The 26,827-nt window shown below is 35.2% G+C and overlaps 1 protein-coding gene across 2 annotated transcripts in view; it reads right to left on the bottom strand.

Annotated features, from left to right (window-relative positions):
- The window catches only part of LOC149530642 (putative protein S-acyltransferase 14), an 87,685-nt gene that overhangs the window by 23,934 nt on the left and 36,924 nt on the right, over nucleotides 1-26,827 (bottom strand). For both annotated transcript variants that reach the window (XM_089808976.1, XM_089808978.1), the window contains exon 2: nucleotides 18,364-18,619. In XM_089808976.1, the coding sequence (XP_089665102.1) occupies nucleotides 18,364-18,619 (256 nt within the window). The remainder of the gene's footprint in view (nucleotides 1-18,363; nucleotides 18,620-26,827) is intronic.

The raw sequence follows: 26,827 nt of genomic DNA, 5'->3' as shown, positions 1-26,827 counted from the left end.
GCATAAGGGGATTCGAGGGAGAAGAAAATTTGGATAGGCTAGTACATGATAGACTAGGTAAAAATGCCTATGAAAAATCTGTGCAAGAAAGAGAGAGAGATCAAGATATCGCTACAGAGGAAAGTCTCGCGACAATATTAGAGCGAGAAATTATGAACGTTGGAGATGGTCCACTAGAGGAAGAGGCTCCTACAGTAGCAATACATCTTCCAAATGTTGAAACCGTAATGCCTAAAGTAACGGTGGATAGTCCGAGGGGTGAAAGAGGAGATCGACATTCAAGCAATCCAAAGGAAAGAGCAATTAGTGATTCTAGTGGACCAAAGTATACACATTCCAGAATGGTTGAGGCAATGAATTCAATTGAGTAAACAAAAGGAGGTTGATTCGACAATTGAATTAAGGAAAATTTTTGACCAAGTAAATCAATCGGAAGAGCAAGGGAAAGCAAGAAGATATACTAAATTCATCAGAAGAGAATCAGGGTCCAGAATCTTGCAAATTGCGACTCCCACGGTCAACAAGAGCAAAAATCAAATTGCTCCAGATGAATACCATGTTACAAAAATAAATCTTAGTAGGGCCTCCCGAGAGCAAATATTAGAAGAATTTGATGACTCTACACAGGCTTTGAAGGATAGGTTGAAGGTGAAAGAAGGGTACGAGAAATAGAAAAGAGAAATTAGGGCCTTATGTCAGTACATTAATGACTTGCCTCATCCAGTAAGAGAAGAAGGCCCATCATTTGTCCCTCCAACAGGTGTCTCCATTGAGGTGGTAGGTGACATTGACAAGATCAAGCGGACTGCTCAAGGTGCAAAGGTTTCGGTCGAAGGAATTCAAGAGGAAGCCTTCAAACATGCAGAAGAATTAGTACAAGTGCATAGTAGGGCATTAGCTGCACTCTCCAGGATCCAGTGCATGGAAGAATCATGGGTGGATGAACATATTTACCAAGATGAGGTGATTGTCGACATTCAGAATCTGATGGAGACCCCAAAGAATGAATTGATCGATGGTCAAGTTATCAGCGAGGGGGATGTCTATGATTTTCTTCAATAGTACAGTGCAGTGATCATAGCTAAGGAAATGTTTGAGAGCTTCACCAAGGAATCCACTCAATGGAAGAAGATTGTTGACAACATCAAGCAGGGGATATCCAACGCAATTGCATCCTTGTTATCGCAGAGATTGGTGCAAGAAGAAATGACAAATGATAATCTGAAAGTCAAATTAGAGGAATTCTTTCGACTAAATGTCTATGAAAGAGATGATTTTGAGAACTCCATCTTCTCGAATACAATGCACACTACTCGAGGCTTGCTAACAGATTGGGACGAAAGCTTAGGAAAAGCAAAAAGAGCAATTGCAGTTCTAGAATTCAAGCAAGAGTCTGCACCAAGCATTAGTACAGAGGAGTTGGAAACAATGTTGGATTGATTTCGCACCTTCAAGCAGGGGAATCAAGGATAGATGCATTTAATGCATAGTGGGTGTTCTTAGTGGTCATTTATTGCACCCCACTCCCTTCCTAAACTAGCATGCATAGTGGGCATTTATTATCCACTAAAGTAATGGATTCCTTGTTAAATTAATGTAGATTTATTTTCTTTGCCCTAACCTTAATTAGGGTTGATGTGGCATGATCTTGGCCATCGGTTATTGTAATCATCTAGGCTATCCATTGTAATTGAGGACCTATATAAAGGCCTCATTTCTCATTTGTAAGGGCGGATTTGTATGAGATTGTTGCTATGAGCTACTAAGATAATAAAGTTTTCATTGAAGCTTGGTGGATACTTGATGTGTCTTAGTGCTTGCTTGTTCTTAAATTCCTTCAATTAGATTAAGTTTAGCCTAGTTAATGTGTGGTGATTACAATGAAGAGCATGATGGTGTATTGATGAATTCCTTTGGTTCATACTTCTGACGTTTTAGTGATTCTAACTCATGCAAATTTAGCTTGAACCGCTTTCATGCATATGTTTAACTTCTATCATTTCGTATACATTGTTCTTTATGATGGTGTATGTAGTGGTATGAAAATATTTGGCATAACCCTTGAAGATTACACCAATTCACATGTAGTTGTAGTATAACTTGGCAAGGTGGAGCTTGGTAAATTGAGGAATTTGTCCACCAGAGCACTATTTATTGTCATCGCTACCCTTAGGATTAGAATAGAATTCCTAAACCCTATCCTATTTAATTTCTACATATTTTGTGAAAACTCCAAAAAAGTATTTTATTGCAAAACCTTAAGATAGCTCCCATATCCAGTATGGCTTGAAATGAATGTGAATAAACACGTAAAGCCCCTTGTGATCATCAACAAATCACATCAACCACCAATCTTATCCATAGTCAAGACTTGGCATTAAAGGAACCTTGAAGTCATCATATGATCTTTTAGCAATCTTAACATACATGAGACTTTATTCAAGAGAGGATAAGATATTTTGGTATTTCGTTCTACTGTTTGGTGGGTCATAAAACACACATCAACAAGGTCTTAATGAACAATTGAACGATCTTTCAACCAATGATACAAGGTATACATTTTTGCCATTGTAACTAACCACTACTTAATGAAAAGAGAGGTTTTTGTTCTACTAAGTTCAATTGTTCAATACTGAAGAAATATATTTATAACAAATGTACAAGGCTGTTTTCCCATCTCTAATTTAACAATCCAATGTAAATAAAAGTTACACTACCATTCATGTTCACAAGAATGAAATGCGGTTATAGGAACTACTTCACATATTCAAATGAAAGAGATCAATAGCTATAAAAGATTGACTGAATTCTAAAGAACTGAAAGGAGGGTAACCAATTTAAGTTATTAACAATATCAACCATCTAAACTAAACTTGCAAGTACATAAAAATAAAATACATGTTTAAAGATCGTTGAATGCAGTTCGTATCTCTATCTTGTTCGAGCCTTGGCATCTGGTGGAGAGGAGAAGCATTTTCAAGGGCTTAACCTCCCAACCGCGGACCCTTAAGTATCCCCACACAATCTCAACTGAGAAAGGCCCTCCCTATCTAGGATTAGGCATGGGGCACCCCTGTCCCGCCACTGAGCAACCTGGTGATAGAATGTCATTCCACAACTACTTGACAACAAGAATCATACACTTAGACCACCATGAGCAGACTCGTTTTGGTTAGATTGCTTACAACCATTACTTGTTTATTAGTTACTGATTTTCTTCTCTTTATCATGCAGGGATATTCCATCGTTCAATGGCTAACAATTCACACCCTTCATCTTGACCATGCTAGTCTTCCTAGATGAATTTCTAGGGTGATTGTACAAGCATATTATAACCACAGCCATTGCATTATGCCCGATCTAGGCATATGGTTTTACAGAAAGAGCTAAAATTCTTGCAATTTATTCTTGACTTCATTGTGTGTTGCCTCTTATCTCAGAGAGTATATTTCAGATACTTTTGTATGAGCTTGCACTTTCAGGTTTCACTCCATTTAATTTCAAATTTGAAAAAGAAAAGTGTTCACATGCGTATGCCATAGTTTTGCTCGATTTTGGAGCATACTTGTAATCCTTACACAAATGGAGATCATTAAATCAGTTCAGATTAAGGCTCTAACAATGTTATCATTGCTCTTTAAATTTAAAGAGCATAATATAGCGGAGATATTTTCATGACCTAGCAGTAACATTGCCTCTTGAGTGCTCAACTGGTCTTGAGAAACTGTTGGCACACAGGACAAAGGTATTTCAATCACTTCTTGATGCTTGGCACAGGAAAACTGTCATCGTATAGCACATATGATCAAGTGCTGCCCAGTCAAGGAGGCAAGTCTATCTACGATGGTGAACAATATGGCTGCTAGTATGTGATTGTAGGAATAGTATGTGATTGTAGGAAGTGTATGTAAAATTTGTACAAAATACATGATGCAATGAAATGAGAAAGAGGTATTGCATGCCATATATCAAAATGTCAATCCTCTAAATGATATATGTTACACAAAATGACCCAATACATATTAGAAGCTTTGCCTCACAATTGCATGCCCCAATTACACAAGAAGTGTGAAGGTGGCAGAGAGTTGCAAACAAGGCCATCGGTTCATATGTGGCAATAATATTGAAAATAGCCATCTCATATTATAAAGCTCGATGAAAAATCATATAGAAATGAGGCCAAGACAAAATAATAAAACTATAGTCAAGGAATAATAATAATGATGATTTCATCCTCCTAATGTTTTAATGTTTTTGCACCATGGTTTCTACATATGCCTATATATGCACATATACACATATACATGCGAAAACTCAATCACATATTTCTTATGTATACGTCAAATTTGAAAGTAGGCATATACATTCTTGTATATCTTAATTGATTTATGCACATACATATACATGTATAGGTATTTAGGTATCATGGTGTCAATATATTAAGAGATGCTTTACACACCAAGAGGCTCAAAAAATATCTCAATTTATAAAGGTAACAACTTGTTCTTAGTTTAATTAATGCTTAGTGATTTCCTTTATTGTTATATATATAAACAAGTTAGCTCATGGTAGTCCCTTGGTATACCCTTTGCTTGCCTAGCTGTTTTCCCTTAGCTAGGGTGGTTAAGGCTCATACCTGTTGGCTCAATGGTAGGTGGTGTCCTCATGCCTAATTCCTTCTTTGGCAATGATCCCCCCTTCACTACATTCCTACAAGAGAAATTTATCAAGGTAATAACATATTTCCCATCATTTTAAGAAATCAAAGTTGCCATAGCATATGATCATATTAGCCATCCATTTCCAACTAATATATCATTATAACGATTAACCACTATTCCATTTTTCCATGAGATCATAATGAATAACCAACACTTCATTTTCACATGAAACCATAATGAATTTCTAATTTAACCAATCACTCAACTTCTCATGAAGCCTCAACGGCTATAAAGGAACATTTAAAATTGAGCCGAAAATTGGGATGTAATAGTCATTTTGGAAATTCGATCAAAAAAAGAAGTCATCTTGGAAAGCAAGTGAAAGGGATTGGAAGCAACCCAGTGTAAACAGAAATTGACAAACTGAAAAATGAAATTGCTGCCACTAAAATTACTAACTGGTATAACAAATATCAAAAGAGGAAGAATCTTCTAACATTTCAAGAATGTCAGGTCGGCTAATCATGTGAATGAGGAGGCTATCATAAATTTTTATGAAAATTTAATTGAATCTAAGGAGGTCAAGGCCACCAAATCTTTTGGTAGTATTACCTAAGAAAAAGAAAAGCAGAAATGGATTTTGAATTAGAAACAAAATCAGAGCAGGTTCAAGAGGATATGAACAAGCAAGAAGCAACTACTACAGTCTCCATTGAGGAACACATGGGTCTTCATGAAAGCCACAAGGTGGACAAAGATGCTTCCACGGAGTTTGTAAACTCTACGTTGATTGATCAGCTACATGGGGATGTGGGTTCCACCTATATTCCTTTGCATGAGACAGCTCTACAATTCATTGGTAAGAAATCATTTTGTGATAATGTATGGTCATGTAGTAAGATAGATTTCACTTGTCTCATTCATATTCTTGCAATGGAAGATTGCTTGTTGAAGTCATATGAAGCATGTTATTTTAGAGAGTTGATTGTAGGGGGTAGAAGGTTGCCCAACCATAGGGTTTTAGAATATGATAATGTTTGGTTTATCTTGATAATTTCACCATGGTTTTGATCGGAGGCAAAGAGCACATTGAAAATGTAAGTTTGGAATGGTAATGCAGCATATGACTTTGAGCACCATAGGTTAGAGCTTGTTGAAGATAACAAAGACAATAGATTTCTTTAATGCAATCAGCAGTCCACTTTTAACACATGAGCAATGCAATTAGGGAAACCAATTTTGGGTCAATAAACACATGATAGAAGTTGAAAAGATTGCCTTGCCCACCATCGGATTTCATAACAGCAAGTAAAGAAGAGCATGAGGTAAATGATCCAATCCACAATTATGCTGATGAGAGATTATTGGTACATGAGTTAGATAAGAAGAGTGTTGAGGAAGAAGCTATAAACCAATCAGAACATTTGTTTTTCAAAAGTCATACTACTTGGAAGGTCAATTGAGGTTAGATGAAGGTATAGATCCAATTGGCACCTCCTTGGTTGGTGACAACGTTGTCCCATCATTCATGGTGGAAGATGCGAAAGAAGAGTTTGTAGCTTCAAGCAATATGCAAGGTACAACAGCTCATGGAGAATTTCTGATGAACATGATTCTGATTCTCTGAGTTTGGCCAGCAGTTCTTTGTCATCACATGGACCTTGCAGTGAGGTCATTCACAAGAGGTTTGATAAGTATTTAGATTGCTCAAACACTGATGAAGAACATGAAATTCACATGGATAGTGATATATTGGACTCTAAGGGCAATGATATTAATGCATCTACTAGAGTGATTATTGCTTCTCATACTGGTACCAATCCTGCATGAAAAAATTAGAAGATAGCATACAGGGCTGGGAACAAAAGTCGTTGGTGTGGAAAGACTTGCATGATCATTGGGTGGTGTTAAGTGATTCTGTAGAAAGCAAGGAAGAGAAGCCCTAAATTCTGGATTTGGATAGCTGTAGTTTCTCTCTCATTCCCGTGACATTGCAACCTTGACACATGGATTTGACAGTGAAGAGGAGTCCACCAGCATTGGCACCCAAGGTACAAAGACTGAGCATGAAGTTTACAATGAAAGGGTGCTTGTGACCATAGAAGATTTTTCGCAAAGGTATGACAGTGATTGCAAGTCTTATAACAGTAGTGATGCAACCCATCTTTCTCAAGATATTGCAACCTTTGCCCAAGATGAAATCAATGATATGCAACCTACAATTGATGGTACACAATACGCAAGCATGAGATATGATGATGTAAATGATACAATCCATCATTAATCTTATTTTGTGTACTTTGGAGCAACTGATTAAATATTGTCAAAGGTTGAATGACAATTGGTTACATAGAGCTACCCAAGCAAAGAAGCTTGCTAGCCAAGCAAGACATCTTCCAAGGGTCAAAGAGCAATGGAATCAGCTAGATCACACAAGTGAACAAAGGGAATCAGATCTTAGATCTTTAATTCTTCCAAGGGAAGAAGAGGACAGCAAAGACATCTTGAAGAGGTATGAGTATAATCCTGATTTTCTGAGCTTGATCAGCAATTATCTTTCGTCTCAGGAGTCAAACTATCAACCTTGGGTTGGGCACATTCCAGTTGGGATGATCAATTGTGAAGTTGATCCTTCCCTACCCAGAGTTTAGTGAAATATTTGGTTGCATATGTAGTGGACCAGCAACAAAAAGCTTGACTTTGTAGAGAAATAGAAACATATCTCATCATCAGTGGACTTGTCACCTCTTTCGTATGATAGGACCACAGTGTACTTATTGATTGGCGATTCTATCTTCTTAAATACTACATGGGGTTTTGAGGATCAAAAGGTAAGGAACTTTGTTGGTTGCATGGCTAAACAAAACAATTACTTAGCAACCTTAATGAAGGCACACTAATTTGTCGAGAAGTAAATAAATTTACAACAGCCATTCGGAGGTCTTGGAGAAGTATTAAACACATTTTCTTTGCTGAAAATTGGCTCATTTCATGAATCCTTAACAGCCCTAGTTATTGATAATAATTGTGGCTTCATCGGAGTGTAAGTTCTCAGCTGGTCAGATGTAGAGGTTCACAGCAGCAACATAATAAGCATTGACACAATGGATGGATATGACAGTGCAGAGATTTGGGATCCTGGTATTGACATATATGCTGCCATTTCTTCAGTGGTTTTCAAGATATAAAATTAGAGACCTCTAGCATTGGCATTCAAGATATAGAGGTTGAATATATAGTTTTCAATAAAAGGTACTTGTCTCAGCTGAAGATTTACCACCAAGGGCTGGGTTTAAAGTTTTAAACATTTTAGAGCAGCTGACTTAGTTGCTGATTTGGGTTCGGGGTTGGACTCGGGTTCAAGAATCCAATTCATGGAGTTTGCTTTCCCATTATGACCCATAAGGATTCGTTAGTACATGTGTGTGTGTGCGCATTATATATAAAAATATATATAAGCATTATATAAGTGGATTTGTGTGTACTTATTCCAAGATTGGCTTGCGGGTCCTTTGGGATTCACGTCAGATTTGTACAGTGTCTGACTTTGACCCTGTGGGTTCATCTGGACGAATCCACAAGGTCATATCCAGACCCTGTACAAATCCGGTATGAACCGGTTCACAACTCTAGACCCAATATGGACCCGGATCCAGTTTGGGGCCCGGATGCGCAAATCTGGTAACTAAGGCAGCTGATATAACTCAGTCCCAAGTTATGAATGATGATTGGCTAGAAAGAGCAATGCAAGTCAAGATCAATCTTCAGCATGTTTGTGATGTTCACCATTCATTTGATAATGTGAGACATGATTTGCATAATTCAGAGTTTCCAATTGAGGTGATTGATCGTTTTCATGATGGTTTCTTTTTACGGACAGCAAATGTTTGGCAAATTTGGGTGACTTCATGAGCTACTACTTCACTTGTATGACAGGTTTCATATAATGGTGTGGGATCCAAGTAGTGAATTGTTGGATGCATTGTCATAAGTGCACCCTATTGAGTTGCTTCGTGATTTGTGGTCTTTGGACATTTGTATCAGAGTAGAGCAACAAATTGTTCTGTGATTCCTAGAGGACCAGCAATCCCATGAAGGGAGAACTGTAATGCCCCCCTCCGTTTTGAATACAAATAATTAAATGAATAAAGATGATAGCCTATTCTTCTAATTTTTCCCCATAGGCTAGAGCATTAGAATAAAGGGGATTTGCGAATAATTAAGCAAGAGGCCAAAAAGCTAAAGTCCCAGTAAATGTTATTTTAATTATTATGGGGCCACACCTTAAGGGTCCTTTTGGTTTGTGGAATTTAAAAAACCGGGATTTCTACAAACCTTGGTTTAGCCAAATCAAGGTTTTGCAAATCTCCACTCTGATTTTTGGGATTTTACTTAACCGTTTGTTCCACTTGGAAGAAGTGTGTGAAGACACATTTTTATGCGTAAGCTTGGAGTTGAAGGCAAAGTTCAAAAAGTAGTCCAATCTATTGTTTTTACAGTCCTTAAAAAACATAACCAAGTTTTGATTTTCAATTCCTACTTGCTAGTATGAAGTTGGAAAACCTAGTTTTGAGGCAAAATTGGAAGTCTGGTATGCTAATTCCATTTTTCCAATTTTGAAACAAACGCAAAAATTTTCAAATCCGGATTTTGAAAAAGCCAATTCCTATCATCATCCAGGAACCAAACGGACCCTAAGTTCCTATTTTTCGTTCACGGGTTGTGGGGCCACTCTTATGTTGCTTCAATATCAAGGCAGGTTGAGTTTTTTAGTAATGCCATCAGTTGGCTTTCAAAGTCGGACGAAAGCAGATTTTTGCTTTCTTGGGTCATTGAAATCTTTAAGAAGCAATCGCATGATGAGAAGTATTCATTCTTTGCATCTTTGATATTTTATTTTCTCTGCAAGAAGTTGAACTTCTTGACCTTTCAGGATGCAGCCCGTAGAAGTTCCATCTTGGACAAAACCCCAAGCCAATCTTGGACAAATAGCATCCTACCTGATCACAGTAATGGGATCATTAAACTCAGTAACCCCATTCAGAGGGTAGAAGCAGTTCAATTAGAAACAGGGGCAAGTTGATCTGATTTTTTGTGCCAAAGGTTGAAGCTTGACTCCTAGTACAAAATGCAGCCTTCAAATGGAATTGTAGTTCCTAATTCCTGCCTTGCGAATCACATGCACAGACTGAAATCAAGCAGTTTTTTTATAGTAAGTTCTCATGAGTTTGAAGCTGGTATTTCCAGAATTATACAGCAGCATATTCCTAATCTAAGTCACAAGTAAAGGTCAGACTGTTCCCAGTTTATTACAAGTCATTTGCATGCCTCAAATAATATGTTTTCCTGTGTGTTTTTTCTTCAAAAATCCCATGAGATAATCTATGTTTTAGTTTCAGTTTCTATCTAATTCTAGAAAATTGTAGAAATAAAATAGCAACGATATTCCAATAACAGAAACTGAGTTGAAAACATAAAAATAAACCATAAAGGTGTTTTCTACATTTTTTGTTAATCCTTGTCAAGAAAAAGAGAGATTTTTCATATGGCAGAAGATAACCAGAATTGAACAGTGGAATTGGCAAGCATAAAGTACAACATGAGTGTAATACCCACCCATAGTTCACTTTTTGGTTAATGTTATGGTACTCTTTTAAACCAACTTTCATGTGTGTATTGGTTTACTCAATGTTATTGAGGATATGTTGTACAACCTTACATTATGGATACATTTATATCATAAGACTTTGCTTATATATTATATGCTTTAAGGGGTTGATTATAATTGTTCTCATGCTGTAATTACTTTACATGCTTGAGTTAATGATAACAGTTATCATGTATGTACATGTTTTATTGGTTACTGATCCCAAACTTAAATGTGTACGATTTTATGTATGTTTTACTTTTTTGTTTGCCATGCTTGTACGGTCGAGAGAGGACCTCGTAGTCACCTGCTTGTGGGATCTACATGATGGATCACTCCCCGCCACTGTCTGTGATATTTGGTATATATGTACATGCTTGTCTCTTATGTAGGATTGTGAGCGTCGGGGCATCAACTTCCCTGAATTGTCAGGATGAGTGTGCCCTATCACAATAACTCTATGATAAGGAAGAGGAGATAATAATCAAGTTCGAATCCCAACCTAAACCTTAGTTTGTTCTGACATAGTGGACAAGTTTCCGTTTTGACTACCTAACCAAGTTGTCAAGTGACATAGAATCGGCAACCTTTTTTCTCCCTTGATTGTGGTTTTGCATTGTTTAAACTAGTTGGCTTTCTTGTTTTGGATTGTCATATGCTTGTTGCCAAGCTATTAAATATAAGATTATGTTTATTATGGAAGTTACTTAAATATTTATATTTCATTAAAAGATCTGGTTAAATTATATATTGGAAATTAATTGCACATTAGGAGATGTCATTTTAAATGAATAATAATTCTAATAAGTAATATATTGTGTCATATCACAAATATTAATATTAGTTTGAAATTTAAAGTTGTGCATAAAGAAAATTAAAAGTAATAAAATAAATCAAAATATCATCAAATGAGATATTTTGGAAAATTAAGTCAAACTTCATTAAGTGAGATATTATTTGGAAAATTAAAATTAATTTTCATCAAATAGGATGTTTTGAGATATTTTAGGAAATTTTGAGAAAAAAGTCAGTAGAGGAAATAAAGAAAATTATCATTTTATAAAACCTATCCTAATTAGGTTTTCAACTTTTAGACACCCTAAAGATAAATATTTTCTTTGACAAAGAATATTATGGGTCATTTTTGAGAGAAGGAAATGTTGGAGAGCAAAATTGGGGTAAATTTGGAAGGAGAACTTTAGAGCTTGGATTGAAGAACGGGTAGAATCTTCACATCGGAAAAGCTTTAGATTTGGCTTGGATCTCCTATTGATTCAGATTTTTCAACTGGTGGTTGAGGTAGGTCATGTTTCTTGTTAGTTTTGCAAATCTTCCAATTTAGAAAAGCTTGTTCTCTTCATGCTTGTCAATTTCTGTGACAGATTTGGTTATAGTTTTTCATTTCTGTAATTTTTGTTTGTAAAAGTTGGAAAAAAAAGTAGTGCTGGATTTTATGTTGTTTGTAAAATTTTGGGAAAATTTAGGTTTCAGTTAGATGAGTAGGAATTTTGGATTGTTATAAAAACAACTAACAAAATCTAATTGTAAAAACCTCAAACTGAAATGGGTTGTTCTTTGTTTCATTTAATTCTATCAAGATCTTGGACAAAACAAAAGGGAAAAAGGAAAACTCGTCTTACTGAAAATTAGGAAAAACTACTTTTTTTTAATAAAACTGTTTAAAAATAATAATAACAAAACCATTGTTTATGAGGAAACCTTCTAGATTTGAAATTCATTTAGAAAAATCCTATTTTTTATTAATTCTAGAAGAAGGCTAAAAGAAACTTTTAAAAATTATGTTAACCTGCAAGTTTGTTTTTCAAAGAACCAGTAAACGAATTATATAAAAAATATATTTAAAATGTTTTTTTATTAAAAATTAAGATACACATACATAGATACATACATACATGTATATAAACAAATTGTGGAAGGGGGTTACACCCCCCCCCCTCCTCCAAACACTACTGGTGTGTGCCTTAGTAAGCAGATGTAGCGCTGCCAAGGGCAGTTTATGCTTCGCCCAAGGCAAAGCGTACGGGCCCTGACTTAACAAGCCGCCGCCCCCTTATTAAGGAGTTGACTTTTTTTTTAAGTATGTGATTATTTTTAATAAGTTTTATTTATTAAAATATATATATATATATATAATGATATATTATTATGGTAAAATAATGACTATTATTAAATAGAGATCATAAATGATCTATATATACAAATATACACAAGAATGCTTCTCTAACGAACAAAGGGATAGAAATCATGAAGCAAAGTACGTTTAACCATGGAGGAAACACCGTAGTTAAGTGTGCTCGAGTTGAAGAAGTACTAGGATGGGTGACCTCACGAGAAGTCTCAGTGCTTCACCTCTCTAAGCATCACCTAGATCAATTTGTGCTAAGTATTCCATTTATTCTCATGAGAGATGGGTTAGTGTAAACCACTACTCATGAAACATGGGTCAATGAATTTGACTTAAGAACTCCACAGCTAAATGCTGATAGCAATATCACAATTTGACTTGCTACAAAAAATATCTCCCACTTATCAATTGATGAGCTTAAAGGGCTTTCTAATGAATGGTTCATAAGGCACAACACTTGGTGAAGGTTTTGCAAATGGGGTCGCAAGCAGAGTGGGATTAACCATGGAGGAAACTCCGTAGTTCAGCACGCTCAAGCTGGAGTAGTACTGGGATGGGTGACATCCTGGGAAGTCTCAATGCTTGAGAGCGTCACCTACATCCATTGATGGCTAAGTGTTCCATTTATTCTCATGAGAGATCATGGTGTAGGAGCACCCACAATAAATGGTGAATCATCAAGGTCCTAAGAACACCTAGAATAAGTTAAATCAATCAATTAGGTATCTAGACCAAATTGTAAGAGCTAGTTCCAAGATTGGCACAGTTATAAGCCCATGGTCAACAATGGTCAAAGATGGTCAAAGGGCCTAGAATCTTAGGATTTTGCTTTATTTCATGTTTTTACATGTTTAGGACCTATTTGGGTCATTTAGACTAAGTTTCATTACATTTACTTGTATGTTTGCAAAAATTGCAAAATATGCAAAATTGCTTAAAAAATTGTCAAGCAACTTTAGCAACTATTTGCAAAACAGTGCAAAAACTTCCCCAACAGCTCAAACAAATCCAAAATGTTGTTATGACCATTGGAAGGCATATAATAAGCCCTTTCAGGCGGGTGGTAGGCAATAATGATGTACTTTCACTTTTCAAATCAATAAAAATACCTTGTTTTAGTGCAATCTGCCTGTTGTCTCGCGCTGTGCGGATCTATATGGACACATCTGGGGTTGAGACCCACATTTCTGGATAGGTGGATAAAATAGCTTTACAATGCATCTGGCTGAAGTCTCCATCTATCTCCTAACTCAAGTTATCCTTATGTTTGCACAAGTTGGTTTAGAAAGTTGCTAATCTAGGGTTTTAAAGCATTTTCAAGCATACTCAGGGATTTCACCATGCAAATCTAACAGCCTCTGGTGAAATTATAGTGTTTAACATCTATATTAAGATGCAAGTGGTTTTAGGTTTGAACTTGCAGGGACCCATGAGTTATTTGATGCCCTAGGCATGCAAGACCCATGTGCATGCTAGGAAAAGAATGCAGCATCTCCTACAACTTGCACCGGACTTGGCATCAAGGCTTGAAATCAGGTTTGTGACTTGTCTAAGGTTGCCCTCACATGTTCCCATCATTGGTTTGCAGGATGGAGTCTTAGAACATGTACTTCCTTTGTAAATGGAGGCCTAATAGCCCTAATTGCCTAGGCGAGAAATTGAGCAAAAGCCTGCTTGTTTGTATCATCAAACCTTGGTGCCTTAGCATGTTTTGCAAGTCCCAAAAGGGTATCCAAAACTGTAATTTGTTCCCTGGGTTGTGTGGAGATATTCTCTTTTAAGTCAAATTTTCATCAAAAAGGGCTACTAGCCTTTTGAGTTTCTTAGCAAAGCAACTACATGCTAGAAGTTGCATAGTTGGTTTTTAACCATTGATTCATTTCATTTATGACCTAAATAGACCATTTCCATGAGTATGAGTCTCCCCTGCTCATTTATGAAGTTTAGGGTTGTTTTACGAAATTGGGTCAATTTGTGCATTGTGAGCAACTTGTGATAAGTTGTCTTGTTTGTAGGGTTCCCTTGTGATTAGGGTTTTCCTAGTTTGGGTGAGTGGTTGTGATAACCTCATATCATCCTTGAAGCACTCGTGATTGGTGCTTGCACTTTTTGATCATCATACCAAGACATTTGGTTGAAGGACTTCAGTGAAGAGGGTATTTTGAATAGTTGATCATCATTTCATCAATCCCACTGGGCTCCATTGCATCAGATCCGTTCATGTGAACCACTACTCATGAAACATGGGTAAATGAGTTTGACTTAAGAACTACACAGTTAAATCCAGATAGCAATATCAGTCATTAACTTGTCTGCTAGTAACAGACTTATGCTCAAATCAATCAGCTATGCTGAGTTTTTCTTACAAACAATGTAAATACTGCAAACACAAAAAAAAAAAAAAAAGAGCTGGTATGGATAATTTTCTTCAGATAGGCTCTAAGGTGTTAGATTGTGGCATGCATGGTTGGAAGGGGTTCTGAAGCACAAGTCTGAGGGATGGAGTTTAGATGGACAAATCTGGGAGATAGAGTTATAATGCACAAGCCTGGGAAATAGAGGTTTAACGCAAATGTCTGGAAGACTGAGTTAAATCTGGGAGACAGAGTTATAATGCACAAGCCTGGGAAATAGAGGTTTAACGCAAATGTCTGGAAGACTGAGTTTCAATTAAGTGATGTAATCAGACTGAAGTAAGATACTCTTTTAGCCTGAGTTGTAATACTGGTAACTGAACACATCCATTCTCAGAAATAAACTATTTTCTTCTGTGTTGCCTGAATTAATAATTCTGTAGTGCTGTCTGTTTCTCTCATATTTCCAAGCAACTAGATAATAATGGAAAACCTGTATTTTCCAATCTCTAAACAAAAAAAAGAAACAAATTCTGTGAGCATTCAAAATTTTAGGTTTGTGTTTCTATAGTTGAGATTCAAATTTCTTCTTTTTTATTTTGAACTTTCAAAACTAGACTTCATACTCAAGGGTTTCTTCAAGCGAAAGCAAGTTTCATTAAGGCTTAAAAAAAATGCTATCAGAGACAGTTTCTTCACATAGTCAGAGAAATGCCAGCTATGGAAGACTTATTTCTGAAAGTGAAGTAAAGAGTATCAAACCCTTTGGTGATCAGAATTTGGGCTCAAGAAGATCCTAGCTTTAGAACCCCTTTTACAAGCCTCATATTTTTAGAAAATGTTGAACATTCTGAATAAGATTAAAATAAGTGATTCTTGGAACTTGAAATATCTGTAAAGGAGGCAGGAGAAAAGATGTGAATGGTTCAACTGGTATAGAATCTACATGCTAAGGATCCTTGCCTTTGTGACTATCCTCCACCAAGGTTCTAGGAAGCGGTGAATATAATATGTATTAGAATTGATGCATTTGTGTACAAGTTGTCCCAACCATATAATATGATATTAGAGACACACTTAATGTTCTGGATATATGTTCAAGTATCCGTATAAATACAAAATACAAACTGCATGTATTTCATAAGAACTATTAAAGAAATAATCGCTTCATCTTTACTATCAGTTCTATTATTTTTTGTTTACTTTTTCATTTTGTTTGGCCACTGTGCAATGTAATATAATCTAAGAATTTCTTACTGTAAGCATATCCAGAGCCTTGTTATATTTACTTTTTTGGCATGTTAATTGTTCCCAGCATTTCCATTGTCATTGGTGTAAATGTTGCCATGCATAAATCTATCAACATTTTGGTCTGCGTTTGGTATACATTTCAAATTATTATTGAGGAGTAAGGTTTATCGAAATAATGAGTTGATCCAAAATATAATTGTCTTTTTTTATGTATTGCATAAGTAGTATGAATTGGTATCAAAACTGAAAATTTGAGTAAACGCATACCAAAACCTTAAACAAAAAAACTAGGAGGTTCTTTTGAGTGTTGATTAAAAAGGAGTTGATAAAGGACACCTCAAACATTTTCGACGCATCTCAGCAAAGGCCAGACGACCTCAATGCGTCTCAGGGATGGTTGGCCATCCCCACTTTGTCCCCAAGTCATCCCCCCACCCCCAATTTCAAAAACATTTACGACATTTTAAAAAAATAGGGACAGTTGAGAAACCTCCCCAAACCTTTCCCCTCCCCTGAGATGTCCTCAATGTGGGGACACAAGCAATAAACCTCGGGAACATACCCATGTATCCTTGCTTTGTGATAGTTTAAATGAACATGACAATGACAATGAAAAGAGCTTGCTTTAACACTAAGGCCAATGCTCATTTATAATTGTAGGGAAATATTTTAGCAGAAACTCTTGGAAAAAGAAAAGGGTAAAGATTATTTAAAACTTACAGACATATGATACTCCAGACATAATGACCACGTTTCCTGCGACTATATAGTTGAACCTATGCTTCACATTTTCCTTGAAGCTGAATTCAGTACACAAGTTCAGAGTTGGAGGCAAAATTCAGGACAAGACATTCTCTACTAATCACAAGAGAGGCATAAGAAGCAAATGCCTTCTATTCTCCACTAACTGGAGCTACGCATTGCCCTCCATGCTTCGAACTTGTTAAAGCACCTGGCAACTTTTGCCTTCTGGTTATTAGCTTGAAGTTGATCTTCAAACAATTTAAGCAAAGGCAAGCAAAGTTCAGTTTAGATTCTTCCTACTTCAAATTTTACTTCTTTGAGGTTCAATTGAGAACAGAAGGACCCAATATTCCAGAGGAAAATAGCATACTATACTCTACCAGATAACTAAAAGTTGGAGATGTTGAATCTTCTCATCCATAAGACCCATGAATATAGACAAAGTATTAAAATCATTCATAGATCTATACACGATGTGTTCCTATCTCCATTCTTCCTAAAGAAACTGCTAGACTATAGCATCTTTTCAATGAAGAGACAATGTCACCAAGTAAGAAAATGCAAATCAAAGATAGCAACTGTGATTACCCTTGTTCCTCTATCTAGTTACATCATGACTGGTTATTTCCATCAGATGCATATAGCCCCAACATAATTGCTCCTTTTGCTATCTCAAAATTGCACAAAGATTCTTTGGCTATTTCCATCAGACACAAATGCTCACAAAATCTTCATGCAAAGGAATACATGTGTCATGTTGGAAAAAAAAAGACAAATAATAACTTAAATACAAAGTCCTACTCACTAGCCTATGTACTTGAGAAGCTTCAATGAGAATTTGTCCAGAATATTTTCAATCAATATTCTTTATCTACTTTTTATCCATGGAGCGCTTGAACAAATGACAATCGACAAAAAATATGTAGCATAAAGATACTCGAATAAAATGGTAGTTAAAGTCATCACTACCAAAGATATTAAATACATTCATTCTGCTACATGGCTTGCTAATCAGATGTAGAAAAAATCAAGCCCAATCCCTTAATTGCTCCATCCAGATGTAGAAAAAAGGTTGATTGCATGATTTACGTACAACAAACAATTACCTTAGTTCCATAAAAGCTCCCTATCCCTTCATAATGGACGCCATATAAAGTGGAAGGAATTTCATTTGTTTATAGCAATGCACTTGTAAAATTCATCAATCCTATCTATCCATTGTTAAATTATTTCTTTTACTATAGCAAACAAATAATCTAAACATTAAATGGAAAATATCTGTTATGTCCATATTTCTAAAATGCCTTGCCATTAGATAAAAGGGTCAAACGCACAGCTAAATGTTGAAGTTTATTAGCATATTACTAATCACCAATTTTGATTATTTAATAAAAACACAAATATTGGCCTAAAAAAATTTACAAGTTTTTAATTCGAAAAATAATGGGAGCAACTAAAATAGTATAAATACTTCTGGTTTTTGAAATTATATTTTTAAATTTTTAAAAGACAGGAATGAAAAAACATTATACCCAAAGTAAGTGACAGGGCAATACTCACACACACGACAGTGATGGCACCGAGGAGGCTTGTAATTTTCACACTTGTTGCAATAACGTAAACCAGGAACTTGGTCTGTGCTACTAACCAGTGGCTGTGGATAGTTCACCACATTTGAACCAGGTGGTAGAGTTTCAGACATGGCCATTGTCTGAGCCTCTAAATCCTCTTCGTCTACTACTGGTCTCCAATTTGAAGGGACACCACCAGGATCCGTCAAGACCACCATAAAGTAGCACCATATCAGCATAACCAGCTGCAACAGAGATTTTTAAGGCTAAGCAAAATGGCTCAATTCAAAGAAATATCTATTGACCTCAATCTGTGCAAGTTTCAAGACAACTAGTTCACTAAATCAATCAAATGATACTTGTTGAATCTTGCAATTGTTGATCTTTGAATCTTCTTTACACAGTCAACAGCATTTCAGTATATGTTTACATAATACTTCCAAAACATTGGAAGTAGTCAGTCATCATTCAAACTTCTAAACTAGAGATTACTTACAATTTCTTGTCTTCCGATAGATCAAACAAAATAAAATAAAATAAAAGATCCTTGTAAATTTGTAAAATAATCATCATATAATTGACTGCATTATGATTGGAAAAATATCTGGTAGTTTTCATATACCAAATTGTAAGGTCAAACGAATGCTACATTTGCGAAGTGTAGTCCAATTAGGTTTTTGTGTCTGTCATTGGTTCTTTTTTACAGTATTCTTTTTATTATTTAATAGAGTCCCATGTCAATTTGTCGTACTTTTTGTCAGATTATGATCAGAAAGTGCATAACAAACAAACTTACATCAGAAAGGGCATACTTATGGCTTTTGAAACTCGTGACCAAATTTTTCATCAAATTTGTAGGAGTTCAAGTTTCCCTAATTACAAGCTTGCTGAAATACAACATAGATATGCTTGATTAATTTATTATACAGCAGAAAAACTTGTTTGAAGTAAAAAATTGGCAAACCAAAAGCACAAAGGTTTTGAAAATATGGGGAAAATTTGGCATTTTGAAAAAGTAAAATACTGTAGAAAAAGAGACAAAAACTATTGTTAAAGTGTGCTTCCATAGCATGGAAATAAATAGAGAAAATAAAATAGGATTCAACACATGAACTGTAGAAAATAGACTTCATCATTTATATTCACATTGCCGATTCATAGGGAAATATTCAACTTTTTAAGAGAGCAGTCACCAAATAGAGATCATATATTAGCCAAGTCTATGAAGTATCTGAGATCAAGATAAATTTTAGAAAATAGATTTTGCCATTTCTATTGAGATTGATAATTCATAGGCAAATATTCAACTTTTTAAGAGCAGTTACCAAGTAGTTATCTGAGATCAAGTATTAGCCAAGTTTATCAAGTAACTGAAATCAAAATGAATTTCAGAAACTAGATTTTGTCGATTGTATCCATATTGCTGATTACATAGGCAATTATTCAATTAACTCTTAAGAGGGTGCTGGCCAAATAATTGTCTAAGCTTGTGATCACATATTAGCTAAGCCTATGAAGTAACTGAGATCAAAATTTATCGAACATCTTAAGATGGCAATCACAAAAATAGCTGCTTGAGATCAAATATTAGCTTAGTCCATGAAGTAACTGAGATCAAAATTCATCAGATGGTAATGTAACTACTTCTAGGAATTTTGTAAAAGAGGAAGCCATTTTGAAGTTATCTAAGACTTACGTTGAAGGCAAGGAGTTTTATAGGGGTTGTTCAATATTTGAGAAAGCTTATCAAATCATATTCCACAATTGTAATGATTTATATCCCATAAAAGTAACTGGTAAGTCCTTTATATGGGGTAGAAACAAATCAAAAAAAGTAATTTCTTTAGTGGAAGTAAAAGATTAGCAAGCCACTAGTTTTGGCAATACCTTGCAACTATTATTTTAGGTGGGGATAAATGTTAATAATAAATTTAAATATATTAATTTTATAAATTAAAATACCTATATATTATTAAAAATTGAATATATTAATTTTATACACACACACATTATAGATTTTACATGATTTTTAATTTATAATTATAATATTTATTATATATTTGTTAATATTTGTTAATAGTCAATAATAAATTACATTTTAAACTATAGGGTTTTGCTCCTTCTCAATCAAAGTGTCATCTATAATATTGCATAATAGTTATAATTTTAAAATTAGCATATTATATACTTGTTTGTATCAGAATCCATGGGGTGGGGCATGCAAAGAGTTTGAGTTATATTGATGTTATGGTTTAAAGAAGATTCATCCTTGACTCTATAAAGAAGTGTGACTCTCCCTCACATTGGAGGATATATGGGGGAGACGATTTTATTTGAGGAGTGTTGAACAATCTGGATAATTAACAGGGGAAGGTGAATCAGTTATCATAAAACAATTTTCATAACTTGAATTGCTCATGAAAGATCTTAATTTAATCGGATGATTGAAACAGATACAAACATGAAAGCACATATGTACATTATAGACAATAATAACCAGATTTTATGTGGAAATCCAAGATTGGAAAAGCCATAGAGAGGCTAATTCTCATGAATAAAAACATTGCTTAAGGTGATTTTTACAAGGGCTCACTATCAAGTTGCTCACTGCAAGTAAAACTCATTGTCAGTGGGCTCATTGTCTAGCTACTACAGCCAAAAGCAAAAGGTTCAATGCCAGAGGAAGAAGAATGAAAGGAATCCACCATTGATATTACTATCAACAACTGCAACATTAAAGACCCTTATCAACTTTTGCTTCTAGTCACAATATCCAAATTTTTCTTTCTCAAATTCACATTCATCACATATGCACACACACTTTAGCATCAAATAGATTCATCCCTTACTTATACTATACCATGCCTTCATAACTTAAGCCAGCCAAACACAATTTGAATTAGGTCACCCCAAAACATTCCCATGGTGATAAGGAATGAAACATGGACCACACAAAACCTCTTCACTCAAATCAACACACTACCCATTTACATGATTTCTAGAACTAAAGAGTAGAATATGCACATTACAATGCAAACTATGTTCCAAAGCACGTTAAACAATTTCTAGATTAAACTGGACCCAAAGGAGTGTACCATACTATGTTGCAATATGAGTGGGACCAAGACAAACATGACCAATGATAGATGATTACCACACAACATTCAAAGTGCACCAAACCGCATTACCGAAGCATCAAAACCACATCCAACTAGCCAAGATATGATATGTTGACATCAATGACAACAACAACATCAACGTCACACTCCAACAATCTCCCCCTTTGTCATTAATGACAAAACTCATCAACAACAAAGCAAACAATTCAATCATCCTTTCTTCTCCCCCTTTGACATCAAAGAAAAAGGGCAAAAATCCCTCTAAAATAATTACTTCGCTCCCTCTACAAGGAAGTTGCCAAGCATTGATCCAAATAAGAATGAACATATAATATCCTAGACCAATGCACATCCCAATGCACATTACTGTAGACTAGCAAAGGACGGAACCCTTTCACAAAGGTTTTGTGAAAATATCTACAATCTGCTCTTTTGTACATACATATTCAAGTCTTACCTCATTTTCCAGTACCTTCTCTCTCAAAAATGATATCTAATAGATATATGTTTCATTTTGGAGTGTTGTACAAGATTCTTGGAAATGTTTATAGTGTTGATATTATCACACATAATTGAGACTAGTTAGTCAAATGTTATGCCAATATCCTTTAGCAATTGTTTCATCCACAAAACCTTAGTGCAACATGAGGATGTTGCAATGTATTTAACTTCAGTTGTACATAATGATACACAATCTTGTTTCTTACTTGACCATGCAACCAACCAAGAGCCAAGAAAATAAGCTTCACCACCTGTACTTCACCTATTATCAACATCTCTGGCCCAATCAACATTTATATTAGATGCCAATGTGAAATCAGAATCCTTTGGATACCATAATCTGAAATCTTCTATACCCTTCAAATATTTAAAGATACTTTTTTACTGCAACGCATGATTTTTTTGCTTCTTGTTGAAATTTGTCTACTAAATAAAAAACATACATAATATCTGGTCTAATAGTAGTCAAATATAACAACCCTTCAATCATTGACCTATACTTGTGTAACATACCATTTTCATATATTGGAAAAAGAGATTAATTCTAGATATAAACCTAGCCTTCATAACTGAATAACATAAGGCAATTATATCTATTAGTTCTTTTAGAAGAAAAACTAACTAATTTCAATGTACAAGAAATGTAAACAACAGCTAAGAAACAATCCTTTTCATAGTTACATGAAAAGAAACTAATATAACTTCCATAACTACTTCTAACATAATCATTTGATACTATGATGATCATAACTAAATACACTTCAAGGAATAACATGAAAATAAGATGAGAAAACATACACAAGTCCAAGAATCATACAAGTGTCAGTATCTGATACTGTGTTGTGCAAGCCTCGACATTTGGTGAAGAGGAGAAGCATTGGCATAGGCTTAACCTCCCAACCGCAGACCTCAATTTATCTCGACACAATCTCTTACAAGAAAGGCCCTCCCTACCCTAGGTTTAGGCTTGGGACACCATGGTCCTACCATCTAAGTATCTTAGTGTTAAAGAGTGTCCGCTAAGCAGCAGACAAGGCAGTGGATATCCTCCATCAACCTTCCCCTCTGTCAACTACCACCCGAACCTCTGGTGATCAAATGCGGCAAGCATGCCTCTAGCTACCTTGGCCAAGGATTTAGATGGGCAATGTATAAACCCGATCACTCACTGCTCAACTTGACAACCGGAATATTTATACATTTGGACAATCATGAGCTGACCCGGCATATAAAGTTTTAAATTGTTTATTTGTTCCCATACTGACATTTAAAATTATTCTTGCAGAGGTACTTCTCCTCCTCACCTGTTCGTACTTGACCTTTCTTGGTCTAGGGTGTATCCTGGGAGGTTTCAAAGAATGCAATGCATTTCAGTATAGTAATCAGAATTCTCTTCTCGACTTTGGTTCTTATCTCCATGGTATATAGACTATACCACTGCATAATCCAGATCTCATAAGTAATATCAGAACAAGCTCTGTATATTTATTTGTTGTTCACAATACACATTTGGTTGTCCAGATCTCATAAGTATATCAGAACAAGCTCTGTATATTTATTTGTTGTTCACAGTACACATTTGGTTGTGATTACTAAGCAAAAATAAAATAAGTGAAGAGTGATAGTTGATTGGGTCTATACATTCTGTATGACATCCATCACCCAATATACACAAAAGGAATATGAAAAGAAAATAGAATAGCTTTCATGCTCTTTAATTCATTATTCAAGGCCTTTGGATAATGCCAGTGTTTCTAATACATGAATCATGAATGTAAGACATCAGTATGACTATTCATTTACAACGGTATGTTTGAAAGAAAAGGCTAAATGCATGTAAAAGTGAAACATGATGGATGGTAGCATGACTTGAGAATTGATATTCACATTGGTGATCGCAACGTCACCAAGAGCTTCAATCACAAACTTGCTTTCTGAACTATGAGCAATCACTGATTGTTTTGCAGTTCGAGATGTCATAATGCAACAAAAATGGTGATATATTAATGTTGCACATATTTCTCTGATCAATTTTCAGAGTTCTTATGATTATGAAAAGAGATAGGTGCGTGAAAGAGGAAGCACACTTTGGTAGCGGAATGCTCACATATAACACTGCTTGCTCCCTCCATTACAAGAAAGGGAGTCATGTAGCATGACCGTTGATCGATCATTAGTAACTCCACATAAATCTTTAAATAATTTTTTTTTAAAAACAAGATTATAGCCAATATGGAGGTGGCAATATCTCAGCATCATGTAACCGACGAGAGATATATACAAAATATAATTATATATTGGCATCATGTTATTTGATGTCACCTATGATTGTACGTACACCTATGCCTATGTATATATGCATATGCGTGTGTAATTTAAAATCATGTGGTTCTCTTTTTTCCCTTTCAATATATTATTTATACACACACATATGCTCGTATATATGGCCATACATGTAGGTGCAATTATAGGCATTAAAATAAAAATACCATGGTGTCAGTATATAGATTCACATACAGATGGCAACCTAATGCCACAACAAAATTAAAAGAAGGTAACATCTCCCTTCCCAATAATTATCTAAATGTTTACTCGTTTTAAGAGTTGACTGGGTAGCTCATGATTGTCCAAGGTACATTCCATGTTGCCTAGTTGCTAAATCCTTCATCAAGGTGGTTAGAGCTCATACCTAATGATCTATTGATGGACCTTTTCGTTTTGGGTGCCCCATTCCTTAAATCTCGTTTAGCAATGCTTCCCCCCTTCATCTGCTCTTGCATCCAAAAGAATATTTCCACGATAATAACATATTCCTTCCTTTTAAATCAGGATAGCTAAAAACAACAATAACTCGTAAGTGTCACAATGGCTAACCACCATTACCACTAGCATTTATCTTAAAATATAAGCATTCATTTCTAGTTAAAACAGCAACGAACAACTAACAAGTCATTTTCACATGAATCAAAACGGTTAACCATAACTTCCATTTCACAAGATCATGACATTTGAGAGTTTTAACTAGCCATTACGATGGCTATAATATTATTTTAAAAGATCAAAAATTTGGGATCTAACAACTTGCATCAGCATTAGGTGAATCATCTTCTTTTGTCAACAACAATAGGTCTACAAACTGGTTTAGAATACTTCTTCAATAATTCTCTAGTATTCTGGGACCAAGAAATGAAAAATCCTTTGTTGTTCTAATTGCTTGTAATCCAAGGAAGAAATTTAACTCACCAATCATGGACATTTTGAATACCAATTGCATCTCTTCTACAAATCATCATTTCCTCCAAAAATAATGTCATCAACATAAACCCCAACAATCAAAATTCGATCCAAGTAAATTTTGTAGTAAAAACTACTGTCAACATATCCCATTTGAAATCTTTGTAGAATCAGATACTTGTCTAATCTACAATACCAAGCTCTAGGTGTTTGCTTCAATTCATACAATGCTTTCTTCAACCTGCAAACAACATCTAGATCTCTTTCTGACTTTAATCCCTCCAGTTGCTCAATATAGACTTCTTCCTTCAATTCTCCACCAAGAATGTTAATATTACATCCATTTGATAGACCTTGAAATCTTTAAAGGCTACAAAAGTTAAAAATATCTAAATCGCTTCCATAAAGACAATAGGGGTATATGATTCATCAAAATCAATACCTTCAATCTAAGTATAACCTTTGCAAACCAATCTTGCCTTGTCTCTCATTACCTTTAAATTTTCATCAAGCTTTTTTCTGGAAAACCCACATTGTTCCAATTACATTTTTGTCCACTAGTCTGGACACAAGTTCTCGAGTCTGATTAATCTCTATCTAATCAAGCTCTTCTTCCATTGTCATCACCCAGTTTTGATCATTGAAGGCTTCTTCCACGGTCTTTTGTTTAAGTTTCCAGAGTAAATACAATAATACTTTTTCTTGACTTTCTCTACTAGTGATAATTTATTTTTTCTTATCTCCAATAATTTAATTTTCTGAGTGATTTATCTATACATACTTGGGGTTTTACTTGTAGATGTCAAAGCCTCCTTGGTCTCTTCTTCTTTCATTTCATCTTTTCTTTTGTCAGCGGTCATCTGATTCATACTCAATATACCTATCAGGATTCTTTTGAATATCTTCATCAACTTTCACATTCGCACTCTCAACTATCTTGTTCAGACTCTTGTTGTAGGATCAAAACACTTTGTTTCTTGTAGAATATACAAAAATATGCCTTCATCAACTCTACTGCCAAATTTTCCAAAATAGTCTTTCTCTCTCTAAATGAAGAATTTGCTTCTAGAAATTTTGAGGTATTTTTATAGTGGGAGCCCTTCCATGTCATATCTCAGATGATCTTTCCATATCTCCTCTGCAAATGTACTCTGTTGAGAGAATATACATCTATGTATGTTACTTCTCTCCAGCAAACCTCCAATAATCCTACTTATTTGATCATTGTTCTAGTTGCTTCTTGAATCTGATTCATTCTTTCTACTGCACCATTTTGCAATGGTGTTCTAGGGGTAGTTTGTCTTTTACAACCATGTTTCTCACAGAAAGTGCAAAATTCATTGAAGTGAACAGACTCTATCAAATCTTGAACACTTGCTTTTTCTGTCAACTTCATTTTCAACCTTTGCCTTAAATATCTTGCTTGTTTCTAAAGCCTCCAATTTTTCTCTTAAATCTGCAACCCAAGTTAATCTGAGATAATCATCAATCTTCTCACCTTGTAAGCTTCCTGTACTGGTTGGATCACATAGGTCAGTGTGTATTAGGTTCAATAATCTGATAGATTATTGTTCTTTTCCTCTGAATGTCTCTGATCTG

The sequence above is a fragment of the Cupressus sempervirens genome, chromosome 11 (genome assembly GCF_028749045.1).
Source record: "Cupressus sempervirens isolate cs-2001-9-10 chromosome 11, ASM2874904v1, whole genome shotgun sequence".
NCBI lineage: Eukaryota > Viridiplantae > Streptophyta > Pinopsida > Cupressales > Cupressaceae > Cupressus > Cupressus sempervirens.
Note: the sequence above shows the minus strand (reverse complement) of the source record. Positions and strands in the feature narration are given on the sequence as shown.